At 38.7% G+C, this 15,268-nt stretch overlaps 1 protein-coding gene across 1 annotated transcript; it reads right to left on the bottom strand.

Annotated features, from left to right (window-relative positions):
• Positions 1-2,331: 2,331 nt before the first annotated feature.
• On the bottom strand, positions 2,332-13,576 carry klf4 (Kruppel like factor 4). The gene is made up of 5 exons (XM_062031361.1): positions 13,388-13,576; positions 13,187-13,295; positions 7,583-8,423; positions 7,112-7,282; positions 2,332-3,115 (listed from the first exon to the last, which is right to left on the bottom strand). The coding sequence occupies exons 2-5, from the start codon at positions 13,271-13,273 to the stop codon at positions 2,940-2,942; spliced, it is 1,275 nt and encodes a 424-aa protein (XP_061887345.1). The 5' UTR covers positions 13,274-13,295; positions 13,388-13,576; the 3' UTR covers positions 2,332-2,939.
• Positions 13,577-15,268: the final 1,692 nt, after the last annotated feature.

Raw genomic sequence — 15,268 nt, 5'->3', positions numbered from 1 at the left:
TTGTAATTGTATCTTACCGTTTTAAGTTTTATTCTCACTGCTGTTTTGTTTTGAATTGCTAACTGCCACCTGCTGGTATGATGCAACATGTTGAATGTCTTGTCAAGTACACTAATTTATTTCGAGTCTACAGTGCTGTGGCATGTCAGAACACCACTAGAGGGCGGCATAAACCTCAAGGTGAATTATACCCCAGCTGCCTGTAGGTGAGTCATGTCAACAATTTTATTTTTGCACACTTGAAAAAGTTTCTTGTCTTGAACACTTGACACTGTGTTGACTAAAAAATTTTATACTTCCGACTGCTATAAACACCTACAGAGGTATTTATGCTTAATACTTTACTGGGACGGCGTGGCGAAGTTGGTAGAGTGGCTGTGCCAGCAATCGGAGTGTTGCTGGTTACTGGGGTTCAATTCCCACCTTCTACCTTCCTAGTCACGTCCGTTGTGTCCTTGGGCAAGACACTTCACCCTTTGCCTCTGGTGGCTGCTGGTTAGCGCCATCAGTGTGTGAATGGGTAAATGTGGAAATACTGTCAAAGCGCTTTGAGTACCTTGAAGGTAGAAAAGCGCTATACAAGTATAACCCATTTATAATTTATTTACTAGATAAATTGACCCATTAAAAAACAGTATGAATGAATAAAAATATGTTATTGTGAAATCTTAAATAATGGAAACATTTAAAAAAAAAATCATGATTGATTTACTGCATATCTTCAAGACATTTGTATTTAACTTGTTAGTCCGTTTACCCATTTTGTTTATTATGTCAAAGTCTTATATCCCATAAAAAATCTCCATATTGTCTTTAAAATGTACATGAATGCATCTTGGTAAAGATAATTAGTTTTGTCTTGTGCATTCAACCCAGCCTCTTATGGTGGCGATCACTGGACCAAGTGCAGGTCTTAGGTCAGCGTCTTGGTCAGTGTGGGACTGGGATAGAGGAAGTAGGGATTCGAACCGAGAACCCACCGTTGACTGGACAACAGCTCCTGAGCCACATCGCCCCATTAAAGTAAGAATAGGTAACAATCTGATCCTCAAATGCAACATTTAAAGTAATCAACAACAACAAATGAATATGACAAGATGGTTGTAGATGACCATAATGTACCCCAGCGGGACTCATTCAATTGTTTATAATATATTATGTATGTTAATTGATTGGCAACACTAAATGGTCCCTAGTGTGTGAGTGTGAATGTTGTCTGTCTATCTGTGTTGGCCCTGTGATGAGGTGGCGACTTGTCCAGGGTGTACGCCGCCTACCGCCCGAATGCAGCTGAGATAGGCTCCAGCGACCCCAAAAGGGACAAGCGGTAGAAAATGGATGGAATTTATTATACAATTTGTGTCCCATTTTGTTGTAATTATGTAATCGCCGGGTTTGTCAAACTGCATTAACTCAAAACGTTTTTTCATTTATTCAGATCATTTGTTCTATGTTACCTTACATTTATGTTACTAGCGTTAACTTGTGTGTGTATGCTAGCGGCCTCGCAGAGGCAAAGATAGAGACAGATAAAAGGGTTCACTCCATTTCTTGATTTTGCTATAGATAGCTCAAAACGTTGTAGGCGGATTTTCAGGAAAGTAACATGTTTTTTTGACAACGTTTAATCAATGTTGGGTTGTGACGTGGATTTGACCGTTGAATTTTGGTTATTTCCCAACCAACAACGTGGATTAGGCATTTCTGTTGGCTCAGTTTACAAATACAATTATTTAGAAACATTGTTTGAAAGTCAGTTTTAAGAGCCATGTAAGTATAGTCAACGTTGTATCAATGTCTTGTGCCTGCTGGGAGGCTGCCCTACATTTACGTTATGAGCCTATACTTCCGTGCGTGTATGTGTGTGTGCGAGCGTCCCGTCTCCACCCACAAAGACAAAGGCAATGCATGACAAACAAGGCTTCTTTCATTCCGCTAAGCTCAAAAAGCTATGGACGGATTTTGATTGATCTTTTAGGAAATATCAGAAATGAGATAAGGATTACATTTTCGATTCAGGACTTTTTCACTTTTGCATGGAAAAGCCTTGCGATGGTATGCACTCTGAGTGCTTTCCTACATTTTTTTTAACATGAGCGCATTGCAGAAAGACAAAAATGACCACCTTTCCATTATTTGAAATACATTTTATTATGCCGTAAAATACAAAACAATAATAACAAATGATTTGTATATACAAATGTACAAGATCAAGATTATATTACATTTTTATGGCTATAAAAACAAAAAAGTTTTTTGTTTGTTCAGAGTCACTCATTCCATTACAAAAATATGAATGTATATATATATATATATATATATATATATATATATATATATATATATATATATATAATTATTGCACAATGCAACTGCAGTGCATCTCAAGATTGCCATAACCGCTCCAAAGTGAAAGTCATAACCTGATATATTTATTTTTTATTTTTGCGTTAAATGTTTTTGCGTGGCGGATGGCAAAAAAATCTTATGGCACTTTGTCACTGTTTTTTTTTGTTTTTTTTGTCAATCTTTGGTACCTTTTTTTGGAAAACCTTTGAGCACCATTGGGTATAAATTACCTAACATTGTACCTGAAATCAATGGAGTCGCAGGCGAAATGTGACTATATATAAATATAGATATGCGTTAATACAGTGTCGTATGTATAATGGCGCGTCGCTGCAGATAAGAAGGCCTCTGGAGACGTTTGGTCCCTATGCTGGTGTTTTCCATGTCAACAACACAATTCCAGTTAGAAAGCGTCTCTGGCACATGGTTCTCTCAAGTTTTTGTCACATAAATAAGACGACTTCCAGTTTTGGTCCCTTTTACAACCCCGGACAGGTCTTGTCTTGATAGTCGCTTCTTTAGCCGTGAACACCACAGCGTGTCTTGTTGTATCCAAGGAAAGTACATCTTTCTGCAGCCTTCATCGGTCCTCACAAGTGTCTCTTCATGTGCAGGGCCAGGTGGTCCGACCTGGAGAAGGCCCGGTCACATTTCTGGCATTGGAACGGCCGGTGGCCCGTGTGCTTCCTGTAGTGGCGCGTCAGCTCGTCGGAACGGGCGAACTTCCAGCCGCAGCCCTCCCAGTCGCAGTGGTAAGGCTTCTCTCCTTTTTTATTGGAAACACAATGTACATAACTGGAGTTAGCGGTGACCTTTGACACTCGCCCCTCCCTCCCCCAAGCAGAAAAGAGGCCCTTCCAGTTCTGTAGCCAAAAGGCCCGGCTAAAAATGCCGTGGGGTTTATGTTTGAGTAAGGATCAGTAGCAACCTGTTCTTCCTCTGCACCTGTCCTCCTCACCATCCCCCCTTCCCAGCATGCAATTCATACGCAGTCTGAACAAAACTAGTAAGTCCAATTAGGATTGCATTTGGATGGCACATCACAAGGCTCCTTAGAGTGTTTAAAAAGCATTTCAGTTTATATGGTTTGAGTAAAAATACGTATGTTGTTTAAAAATGCCATCAGCAAAAATACATTCCTGGCATTTCCGTCACCCTGCTCCTACAAAATATATCTGTTTTAGCACAGCACATTGAGACATCTTTTTCAGTGATTTTTTTAAATGCTAAAACAATGTAAAGTAGGTACATTTTCATACCAGAGCGGTTATGTGCTTAAAAAAATGAGAATCTTGCAAAGGCCTGACAAGTGTGTAAATGTAAGGTTAAAATATGTTCTTAATGATTTTGACTTTTCATTCCTTAGCAACTCTTGAAATGAAATTAAAATGTCTGTTTTAAGTACTGTAAAAGCCCCAATTCAATTCAGTTGGTGGTTTACAAAGCAAATAACTGCAGTGGTCTAAATAGCACTTATTAAATTTTTTTTTTAAAAGATTGGTTTGACCATCTGTGGCTGTAGGTAACCTCCTGATGTAGTTTGTATTACCGCCACATGAAGGCAGTGGCTGTGTTAGAAGTACAGTGAGTGGTCAGCATCCAGCTGCTTCACCTACCTCTAAACTGAAACTCATGCGTGTTACACTTCCTGTGCTGTCGTTTATGTGACAACCAACCGCAAAACCTAAACTGGAATTTCTAGCTTGCATCAAAGCGTGGAACAACCAGTTAGCTAGCAATCTAAACCAGGTGTCTTCAACGTTTTCCACGCCAAGGACCCCCAAATTGATGGAGCGGGGACACACTACTTATATAGCCTGTATAAAATGTTTTTTTAAATTAAACTAGTCTTAAAGGTACCTTTTTATTGTGCAATACTAAGATACTCAAAGAATAAAGTATAAGGCTGCCATTGGGTACTTTGCAACAAGAACGCTAACATTAATATAATTATGCAGTATAATTATTCATAGTTTTGGTAGAAAAAAGTATAATTAAAAAAATTGCACCACCCTTCCTGCAGTACTTCTGCGGACCTCCAAACGGTCGCAAAGCTGTGTGTTGAAAACCTCTGATCTAAACTTTCACTTTCCTTTCATACTTGTTATGATATAAATTCATTGTGTAAAAAGTAAAGCTGTTAAAAATAAGTTAACTCATGCGATTAATCACAAAAATTGGTCGTATTAATTATGTTTAACCGCAGAAAAATGTGAAAAAGTGCAATATATCTATCTGAACAGTAATCTATTTATTTATTTATTTATTTATATATATTTATTTATTTTATATATAATTTATATTTATTTATTTATTTATACATGCACCTTATTGCTTTTTTTATCCTGCACTACCATGAGCTTATGTAACGAAATGTTGTTCTTATCTGTGCTGTAAAGTTCGAATTTGAATGACAATAAAAAGGAAGTCTAAGTCTAAGTGTAAGTCTCTAAGAATGATCACGCAATTTATTTTGAACGCACATGCACCTGAAAGGCGGCGTGGGATGTTATGCGGTCAGTGATCTAAGGTCAATGCTTCAAAATACACCTAGATGGGTCTTTAGATAAAAACTACTTGCAAGTGTTGAGCCGATAAATGATGGGCATTCAAATAAAAATTTTTTTTTAAATTCCTGCATGACATTTTGACAATGAAATTGTTTTAAGTACATTTAAATATGCAAGGGAGTAATAACATGTAATTTAATCATGATAAATCCAAATTCAAAATTGTGATTAATCTGATTAAAATAAATATAACGGCTGTGCCTGCTGATGTAGTTTTTATCAACCACACAGAAGTACCGTGAGTGGTCAGCATACAACTGCTTTGCCTACCTCGACAAAAATGTTTCTACTCAGCTGTTGTAATGAAAGTCATTTGTGTTACACTTGTTGTACTGTCATTTACTTGACAACCAATCACAAAGAGAAAGTGACGGCCAAACCCTGACTGGAATTTCTTGCTTGCATCAAGGCTTAATAAATCGTGTAACAACTAGTTAGCTAGCAATCTAAACTATGACTTTCCCTTTGAATCTAATGTGTAAAAAAACTAGAAGACAAATAAAAAAAAGCTGAATATTTACAATTTGACATAAAAAACAGTGAAAATCCAGCCCTCCCACTCTAGGGCATAGGTCTTCAACAGGGGATCCGTGTCCCTTAGGGGGTCCGCAGAGGTACTGCAGGGGGGTTACGAATTTTTTGACTGATTAGACTTAAAAATGTTTATTTATTTAAATTCCCTTTGCAATTTTTGTATCTGAATACACATTAACATTGATCCAACACACTCTATTGTAGTTGCTTTAAATATGAGCATATAAAATTATTACCATGTTAAAATGTAGGATAGCTAGCAATTAAATTAGCGTCCTAGTTCCCACCTAGCGACTAGCTGCCAATAAGCAAACTATTGGTCAGCTGGCGACTAGCACGTTATTTGCCAGCCAGCTATTATCCGTGTTTAATGTATTATTTGAACATCTTGTTATTGCACAATAGCAAGGAACCTTTAGGACACATTTTCATACTAGATATATAAGTAGGGGCGTCCTCGCTCCGTCTCTCAATCAGTTTTGTTGCCCTTCACCTGGAAAATTTTGAAAACCCCTGCTCTCGAGACCACAATTGCATACATTTCTATACCGCAATTTGAGAGACAGCGCCCTCTATTGACGAGATATGATGAGTGTGGCAACTAACCTTTTTCTGTAAATGGTACAATTTAAAAAAAAATAATAATAATAATAATAATTTGTATTGGGATTAATCACAGGTTATTAGGTGCTTGCATGATTTAAATAGTATAAGTCGCTCCGAAGTATAAGTCGCACCGGCCGAAAATGCATAATAAAGAAGGAAAAAAACATATATAAGTCGCACTGGAGTATAAGTCGCATTTTTTGGGGAAATTTATTTGATAAAACCCAACACCAAGAATAGACATTTGAAAGGCAATTTAAAATAAATAAAGAATAGTGAACAACAGGCTGAATAAGTGTACGTTATATGACGCATAAATAACCAACTGAGAACATGCCTGGTATGTTAACGTAACATATTATGGTAAGAGTCATTCAAATAACTATAACATATAGAACATGCTATACGTTTACCAAACAATCTGTCACTCCTAATCGCTAAATCCGATGAAATCTTATTCGTCTAGTCTCTTACGTGAATGAGCTAAATAATATTAATTGATATTTTATGGTAATGTGTTAATAATTTCACACATAAGTCACTCCTGACTATAAGTCGCACCCAAACTATGAAAAGAACTGCGACTTAAAGTCCGAAAAATACGGTAACTTAAAAAATATATATATATATATATATATATATGGACACAAAAGCAATTCTATTGTCAAAATATCATCCAGGAACCTTTTTTGAAATATTTTTCTTGAATGCTATTTATTTGCTCAACATTTGGTAACAGTTGTATGTATAGAGTCCAGACAGGTTGTATTTCGAAGTGAAATGTTCCAGTGAGCAAAAGAGTCAAAGTCAACCCACTCCTCTTTGCACTGACACATGCATCCATCCAAGTTAAGTTAAGGAGCATGTACAGTCAAAATAAATTGTGTGAATAATCTGTATATGTACATGATTAATGCGATAACACCTTTGTGATTAATCACATAAGTTAACTTATTTTTGACAGCCATTAGCTGCATAGTATGTATATATTCTTTCAGTGAACATAAATGTTTCTATGGATGTATATTTTAAGGTGGCAAGGTGCTGCTTACCTGTGTGGGTACGGTGATGCGCTTTGAGGTGCGAGCTCTTCGTGTAAGTCTTCCCGCAGCCCACGTAGTCACAGGTGTGCGTGGCCACTCGCTTCCTGGGCCAGGAGCGGCGCCCTCGCTTGGGCTTAGGTTCTTCCGGCATACAGTCGCCACTGGAGACCATGATGGGGTCTGTAAAAAAAAAAAAAAAGAGTGCCTGGTGTTACAGTTGTTGTTTTAACACAGAAATTCAGTTGCAAAAAGGAACAAGCTAGCTTCACATCTGGTCTGGTTTGTTGAAGTCTACGATTATGAGATGCTTTTGTATCCAAGGTCATGGGATGTAGGTTTAAATCCCTTTCAAGCGCCGCGTTTGCTCTGTAATTACAACCCATGAGGTTGTATAGGATGTATTTAAAAAAAGATTTCATACTGTATGCCTCTTGACAATCCGCTCTTTGTTAGGACGAGCGTTTGAAATGACACACGCACCTTGGTATTGCTGCATGGCGCCCGCTTGAGGGTAGGCGGTGTATCCCTGCGGGGAGTTGTGGCGGTATCCGTGGGGGATCTGCGTGTGAGGGTGGCCCAACACCTGGTGCTCGCGGCTCAAGGGGTGTTCCGGTGAGAGAGACGAGGATGAAGACAAGCGGCCGCCCGTCAAGGAGCGCCCTGTGCTTCCGGGGAATCCGTGCAGGTCCAGGTGGACCGGCCGCTGCCTCCCCCCGCTCAGGTGGAGGTCCATCGGCAGCGAGATGGTACAGTTACTGGGCGTCTCCTGCTTTATTCGGTGGCACGGAAAGGGCGGCGAGGCACGTGACGGCGGCGGATCTGCCGCTCTGTTGACGCAGGCTTTGCCAACGTTAACCCCCAAGTTGTACTCTCCCAAGTCCACTGTGGTCTTGACCACAAACTTGCCATGCAGGCTGGTGGGGTGTAGGTACGCCGGGTCCAGTTCGGGCCTCATGAGCTCCGCCACAAAACCCCCGGACGGCGATACGTCGCTGATGTCCGGGATGGTGTAGAGCAAATCGCCAGCTGACCCCTGAGGGGATGGAAGAGGATACGAGGAGGAAAAAGAGCCTGGGGATGGAGGCTGCAGGATTTGGGCAGAACCGCACGCCATGGCCTCATCCTGCTGTTGTTGCTGCTGCTGCTGGAGCATGGAATTGGACAAAATGAAGTCATAGTCTAAGTCCAAGTCTATCTCGGTGTCTCTCTTGGACATGCTGGGGCTTGCGGGGCTGGTGCTGGTGCTGCTGGGATGGTCTAGGTCGGAGTTTTCGCTTGGCAAACTGAGTCTCTTAAGATGGGACAGCTCCTCCTTCCATCTCTAGAAGAAAGTTACAGCGACATTAGTGGCCGGAATAACACTCTAAAGTTGTCATCCTGGAGTTGGATTTTTTTAAAAATTTTTTAGAAGATTTAGAAATATTGCTGTCATGGTCAAAATCTAAAATAAAAGTGGTACAAACATAGGCAATAATGTAATACAGTGTCAGTCAAAAGTTTGGACACAATTTCTCACTTCATATAATCAGCAAGTGTTTCCAACATTATTTGTGATTATTTTGCTTTTACACATCACTACAATAAAATATGGCATTTCCTTTTTAAGATGTTTTTATTCTTCAATGCACTTTATAATGTACCTCAATTTTCAGGGGCTCAAAATATTTGTACATTTGACACTGTACTAGACACAACTAATATTGTTATTACATACTAGAATGATATTTTCTCCTTTGGAGATGCTTTGTTATAACTTCACTGGCGACCTTCATTTGTGTCTTCAATGAACATGCATTAGTTGCCAAAAATCGGGTGACCATTGAATAATGTTTCATTGTATGTATACCAAAAGTCTTGAGTAGGTTAGATGATCCGTCTTAATAGTTTTAGTAAATTTGAGCATCCATTATAACCCTTGACGTATGATGTGGTATGCTTTCGAGCCATCATTCTGACGCTACTTGTTTTTAGATATCAAATATTTTTATAGTTAAAATGTTTCTTTTGTCTGATTATGTGCTTCATTTGACCTCACCTATCATTTATTCATCATTTCACTTTACAATCCAGTGTTAGTCCTGTTCAGATTAGACGAAATAGTCCCAAATAAATAACTTAATAGTAGTAACCGTGGGGCATGAACCAGAATGATGCAAGAATAAAAAATGAAAATGTTGTAAACATTACATCGTTATTTTTATGTAATTTATTTTGTAATTTTACAGTACATTATGCATGAATCTTATTTTGCAGTGATTCTCAAACGGTATACAGCAGGGGTGGGCACACTTTTTGACTCAGGGGCCACATTGGCTTTTGAAATTTGACAAAACAGGGCTACAGGATATCATATCTGTTGGTACTAGGAGTAGTAGGCTTCTCAAACACGGGCTATTTTAGCCCTTTGAGACACTTGTGATTTAGGGCTATATAAATAAACATTGATTGATTGATATTTTAATCATAATATATCTGTTTTCAACACTATCATATCAAAGAAACATAAAAATGGTATTAGAGGGTTAACGCTTGCATACTCTTTTAGTGGGAGCAGTGTTGTTGTTTGCCAGTGCCTCGAAGTCTAGTATCAGTTTTGTTGTGGCAATTCTCAAAACAGATTCTCAATTCTGTTTTAACATCGGGCCGGATGTGGCCCGTGGGCCATAATTTGCCCACCACTGGTTAAATGATTTTATATGCTAAAGAATCACTTAATTAAATATTCAAACACAGCGTTACCGTTCAAACTGTGTGTAATGTTGCAGTGGCCAAAAATATTAAAAAATCTTGTAGATAAAACCTCTGCCTTGTTTTTAATGACTATTTAGGCCTACTACGCTACTGTATTTTAATGTCATTATGATGGTACATGGCGAGCCAGGTGTTTCTGAGGTGGTACTTGGTAAAGAAAGTTTGAGAACCATTGTTCTAGTGCACACGTGTGTCACACTTGTTTTCATTGATGGTCAAATTGCAGTTATGGCTGCATTCAGAGTGGATATATATGAATCTAAATGTAATCTCTTGATGTTATTACACAATTTGCCTATGCATTTGATTATTGGATTTAATAATGTACGCTGTAAACATTTCCACGGTAAATTACTGGCTCATTACATTACTTTCACAGTAACATACTGTGAAGTTAAATGTTTACACTAATTTACACTAATATACAAATACACAAAAAGCCTGACTAGGTCTCAGAAAATCTGTAGAGACTCCTCCCACCCCCACCAAAAACTGTTTTCACTGCTGGACTCTAGAAAGAGGTTCCGCAGCCTCCGTAGCAGAACCTCCAGGCTCTGTAACAGCTTCTTCCCTCAGGCCATAAGACTCTTGAACGCATCATAATAATCCCCTCAATTCCCTTCCAAAAACGGATGAACTCGCTGGAATATAAAGACAATATAACATACATCCATAAACATGGATGCATATGCGAAAGTGCAATATATTTATCTGTACAGTAATCTATCTATTTATATCTGCACCTTATTGCTCTTTTATCCTGCACTACAACGAGCTAATGCAACAAAATGTTGTTCTTATCTGTACTGTAAAGTTCAAATTTTAATGTCAATAAAAGGAAGTCTCTCTCTCTCTCTCTAATTTGTTTAATGTTACAGAAAATATTGATTAGGTATTTTACTGTGAAATAATACTGTTAAATGCTGTGAAATACTGGTGTTTTTTTTTACAGTGTACAACTTCATAACTTGCTTTAAAGTCACGGTGACAAGCAAATATTTAACTATTTTTCAAACTTTCTTTTGTAATACATGCATATGAAGTATTTTTTGACACACATATCCAGGCTTTCGCAAGCCACATTAAATGATGTGGCCCTCGGGCTTTGGCTTTGACGCCTGTGTTATTGTGACTCCACCTGTGATTAAACTAGAGTTAGCAACTGTCCAAATACTTTTTTTTTTGAGCTCCTTATAATTCAGTTCTAGTCCAGTTTATTTCGAAGATGCATACGATACAATGTAATGCATCGCACAATTCCAGTTGTTTCATTACAGCACGTCCGAAAAGGAGTAGGAAGAAGCAGAGCTTATTTAATCGTACCCCTTTTCGTACCATAGCAATTTTAACCAATTTCCTTGTTCTCCGTAACAGAACAGTGAACAAATAAGTAATATACCATAGTAAGCATACAAATATTAAATACATAAATAATCTTTGTCTCAATAAAAAAAGAAAAAAAAGGGTTAAAGATGTTCATCATAATTCTTGTTCTGTGTACTTTGTGAACACTTGTAGTTTGAACAGTCTCTTAAACTGAATCATATTGGTGCTTTGTTTGATTTATTTGGCTAATTTAATTCCACATACTGATATACTAAAGGTTTTAAGTGTTGTACGAGCATACAGATGTTTTAAATGAGATTTTCCTCTAAGGTTATATTTCTCTTTTGTTGAGAAGAATTGTTGTACATTCTTGGGTAGCAGGTTATATCGTTTGTTTAGTGCATAATTTTAGCTGTGTGCAAATGCACCAAATCGTTGAATTTCAATAATTGTGATTTAATAAACAAAGTGTTTGTATGTTCTCTATATCCAACATTACGTGTTATTCTAACTGATCTTTTTTGTAACCCTGTTAAGTGAATGAAGCGCACATTTGTAGTTTGTTTCCCCATATTTCTACACAATAACTCAGATATGGTAACACTAGCGAGCAGTAGAGAATATGAAGTGATTTTTGGTCTGGAACATTTTTGGCTTTATTCATTATTGATGCGTTTCTTGCTACTTTGTTGTGTATTTTTTACATGAGATCTCCCGTTCATTTTATCATCTATTATTACACCCCAAAAATTGTTTTCTTTTACCCTTTCAATGTCTACTCCGTCTGTCTGTATTTGTGTTTGACTTTTTCTTCTACTGCTACCAAATAGCCTTATTTTAGTCTTACTAAGATTCAAAGATGGTCTGTTTTTGTCAAACCATCTTTTTAATTTGTTCATTTCTTCTGTTGTTATTTGTATTAGCTTCTGTGATTAAACTAGAGCAGTGGTTCTTAACCTGGGTTCGATCGAACCCTAGGGGTTCGGTGAGTCGGGATAAGGGGTTCGGCGGAGGTCAAGACACACCCGACTCATCGTGTAAATAAAAACTTCTCCCTATCGGCGTATTACGGATACGGCAACAGCAGAAGTCACACTGATTTGCAAGTGTGTAATTTGTTGTGAGTTTATGCACTGTGTTGGTTTTGTTGTTTGAACAAGGTGATGTTCACGCACGGTTCATTTTGTGAACCAGTAAAAAAACATGGTAACACTTTAGTATGGGGAACATATTCACCATTAATTAGTTGCTTATTAACATGCAAATTAGTAACATATTGGCTCTTAACTAGTCATTATTAAGTACTTATTAATGCCTTATTCGGCATGGCCTTATTCTAACCCTGGCCCTAACCCTCTAACCCTAACCATCCATCCATCCATCCATTTTCTACCGCTTATTCCCTTCGGGGTCGCGGGGGGTGCTGGAGCCTATCTCAGCTACAATCGGGCGGAAGGCGGGGTACACCCTGGACAAGTCGCCACCTCATCGCAGGGCCAACGCAGATAGACAGACAACATTCACACTCACATTCACACACTAGGGCCAATTTAGTGTTGCCAATAAGTCTTTGTTACTTAGAATATGTTCCCCTAGTGTCCAAAAAACTCTAAATTTAGTATTTGTTACTTAGAATATGTTCCCCATACTAAAGTGTTACCAAACACATATAACTTTGTCTTGAATTAAAAAAAAAACATTTTATTTTTCACTAAAGAAGGGTTCTGTGAATGCGCATATGAAACTGGTGAGGTTCGGTACCTCCAACAAGGTTAAGAACCACTGAACTAGAGTTAGCAACTGTCCAAATCCTTTTTTTTTTTTGAGCTCCTGATAATGGAAGTCGTCTGCATCAAAATGTCTGCAAATGTAACTTTGAGAGGCTTTAAGGTGTGTGTCCAAAGAGCAAATACCTGAGTGTACATAGTGTTGGTGTAGTGCATGGCTGCATTAGTACAGTACACAAACAAAAGAAGTGTATTCCATGTATAGTAAGAGTCTACTCACTAGGTTGGCACTCCCTATGGTTTTAGTCTTGATAGCAGGGTTAGTAAAGGTGGATATGGATGGCAACAGCGTTCCTCCTAAAGCCATCTCGACGTCATTTGCAGGCTGCCTACAACAAAAACAAAACAAAAAAAGTCAGTCCAGCTTGGTCCTGATGTTGTAGTCCTTCACTTTTTGTCCTCCTAAAAGTATCGATCGCACCTTATTCATTAGAATTGATGTTTCTCGGAGAAAACCACAAAAAAAAAAACCCCAAATAAATCGCTCCAGTTTGTGTCACGACATTCTGCTTCCGCTGGATTACTTTTTTTGTGTTGTTGTTGTTGCGGGAAGACACGAAGGCGCCGATCGTCCGGGGGAATCCCTCTTGCCTTGGCCACGCAAGGCGCGTCAGGCTGCGGACTGAGCGAGGCGTGTGAAGCCGTGCGCTTATAAACCGCTGGGCGTGGCTACGCCCGCGTTGCCCCTGGCAACCGGGCCGAAAACATTAGAGCGGCACGTTGTTTGTGTTCATAGCAACGGTACCCGTCAGCACTGCGCTTAGTCCTGTGAAAGAAAAAAAAAAGAAAAAAGCCGGCGAAGAAGCGAAACTTCCTTCACTTTTTGTTTGTTTGTTGGAAGTTTGAAAGTTCTCAGGCGAAGAGGTAGTTTATTTTGTCGGGTGTGTGTGTGTGTGTGTGTGTGTAATCTACTATTATGGAAAATAGCCGCCATCTTTAAACTATAACAAGCAGCAACATGTTTAATTCTTACTCATTCTCTTGTCTTCTCTTTGTGTGTGTATGATAAATACTGTCATAAATATGCTAATTATTGCAGTATCTTTGTGAATCATGAATCGACCTCGACTTAAACAAATTGAAAAACTTATTCGGGTGTTACCATTTAGTGGTCAATTGTACGGAATATGTACTGTACTGTGCAATCTACTAATAAAAGTTTCAATCAATCAAAAAATTGTATACCGCATCATTGACGGCAACTTCAACCCTAGACTAACACACTCCCCCCTCCACATCCCACCTCCCCGGATTGTAAATAATAATCAAATGTGTATACTTATGTTCTTATGCTTTCTGAGCTCACTATTTTCACTGCTCGCTGTACATATCCTACGAAGTCAGACCTACACTGTTTCAATGTCCATTTCTCAGATGATGCAATTGTTGATGAGTGAAGTGCTGATATCAACCAAACCTAACCCCCCCTCCACATCTCACCCCCCGGATTGTAAATAATGTCAATAATTCAATGTATATACTTTGATGATTAACTTGGGTGATGACTGTATTATGCTGATAGTATATATATTTGTACCATGAATTGATTAACGTGGACCCCGACTTAAACAAATGGTAAATGGGTCGTACTTGTATAGCGCTTTTCTACCTTTTTAAGGAACTCAAAGCGCTTTGACACTATTTCCACATTCACCCATTCACACACACACACATTCACACACTGATGGCGGGAGCTGCCATGAACGGCGCTAACCAGGCCCATCAGGAGCAAGGGTGAAGTGTCTTGCTCAAGGACACAACGGACGTGACTAGGATGGTAGAAGGTGGGGATTGAACCAGTAACCCTCAGATTGCTGGCACGGCCACTCTCCCAACTTCGCCACGCCATAAACAAGTTGAAAAACTTATTCGGGTGTTGCCATTCAGTGGTCAATTGTACGGAATATGTACTGTACTGTACAATCTACTAATAAAAGTTTCAATCAATCAAAAATGTGCCCCTAAAATCATATAATTCAATGAAATGCAGTGGTGGGCCGTGCGTTTCCGACCTAGGCCTTCAGTGATGTCCGACTTCAATGATTACCTCTCAAAATACCATCATTTATGTCCCCACATGACCTTTGCTGGAGAAATCCTATACAGGAACTGGTGTTGTAACGATACCAATATTTTGGTACCCGTTCCTGTACTAAAATTATTTCGATACTTTTCTGTTCTTTTCTAAATAAAGGGGACCACACAAAAATTGCCATGTAAGAACAGACCATATTCATTAAGTGGTATTAAAGGGAGAATCATATACAACAACTTCCTTACTTAGTACTAATGAGCAATAATT

This window comes from Entelurus aequoreus, linkage group LG21 (assembly GCF_033978785.1).
Source record: "Entelurus aequoreus isolate RoL-2023_Sb linkage group LG21, RoL_Eaeq_v1.1, whole genome shotgun sequence".
NCBI lineage: Eukaryota > Metazoa > Chordata > Actinopteri > Syngnathiformes > Syngnathidae > Entelurus > Entelurus aequoreus.
The sequence above is the reverse complement of the archived record's forward strand: the minus strand, read 5'-3'. Positions and strand labels throughout refer to the sequence as shown.

Bases quoted from the DNA above. Each gene is read 5' to 3' on its own strand.
- klf4 (XM_062031361.1), bottom strand. From the start codon at position 13,273: ATGGCTTTAGGAGGAACGCTGTTGCCATCCATATCCACCTTTACTAAC. The intron at 8,424-13,186 runs GTGAGTAGACTC...ACTTTCTTCTAG, and splicing joins CCATAGGGAGTGCCAACCTA to AGATGGAAGGAGGAGCTGTC. The intron at 3,116-7,111 runs GTAAGCAGCACC...CCAATAAAAAAG, and splicing joins GCATCACCGTACCCACACAG to GAGAGAAGCCTTACCACTGC.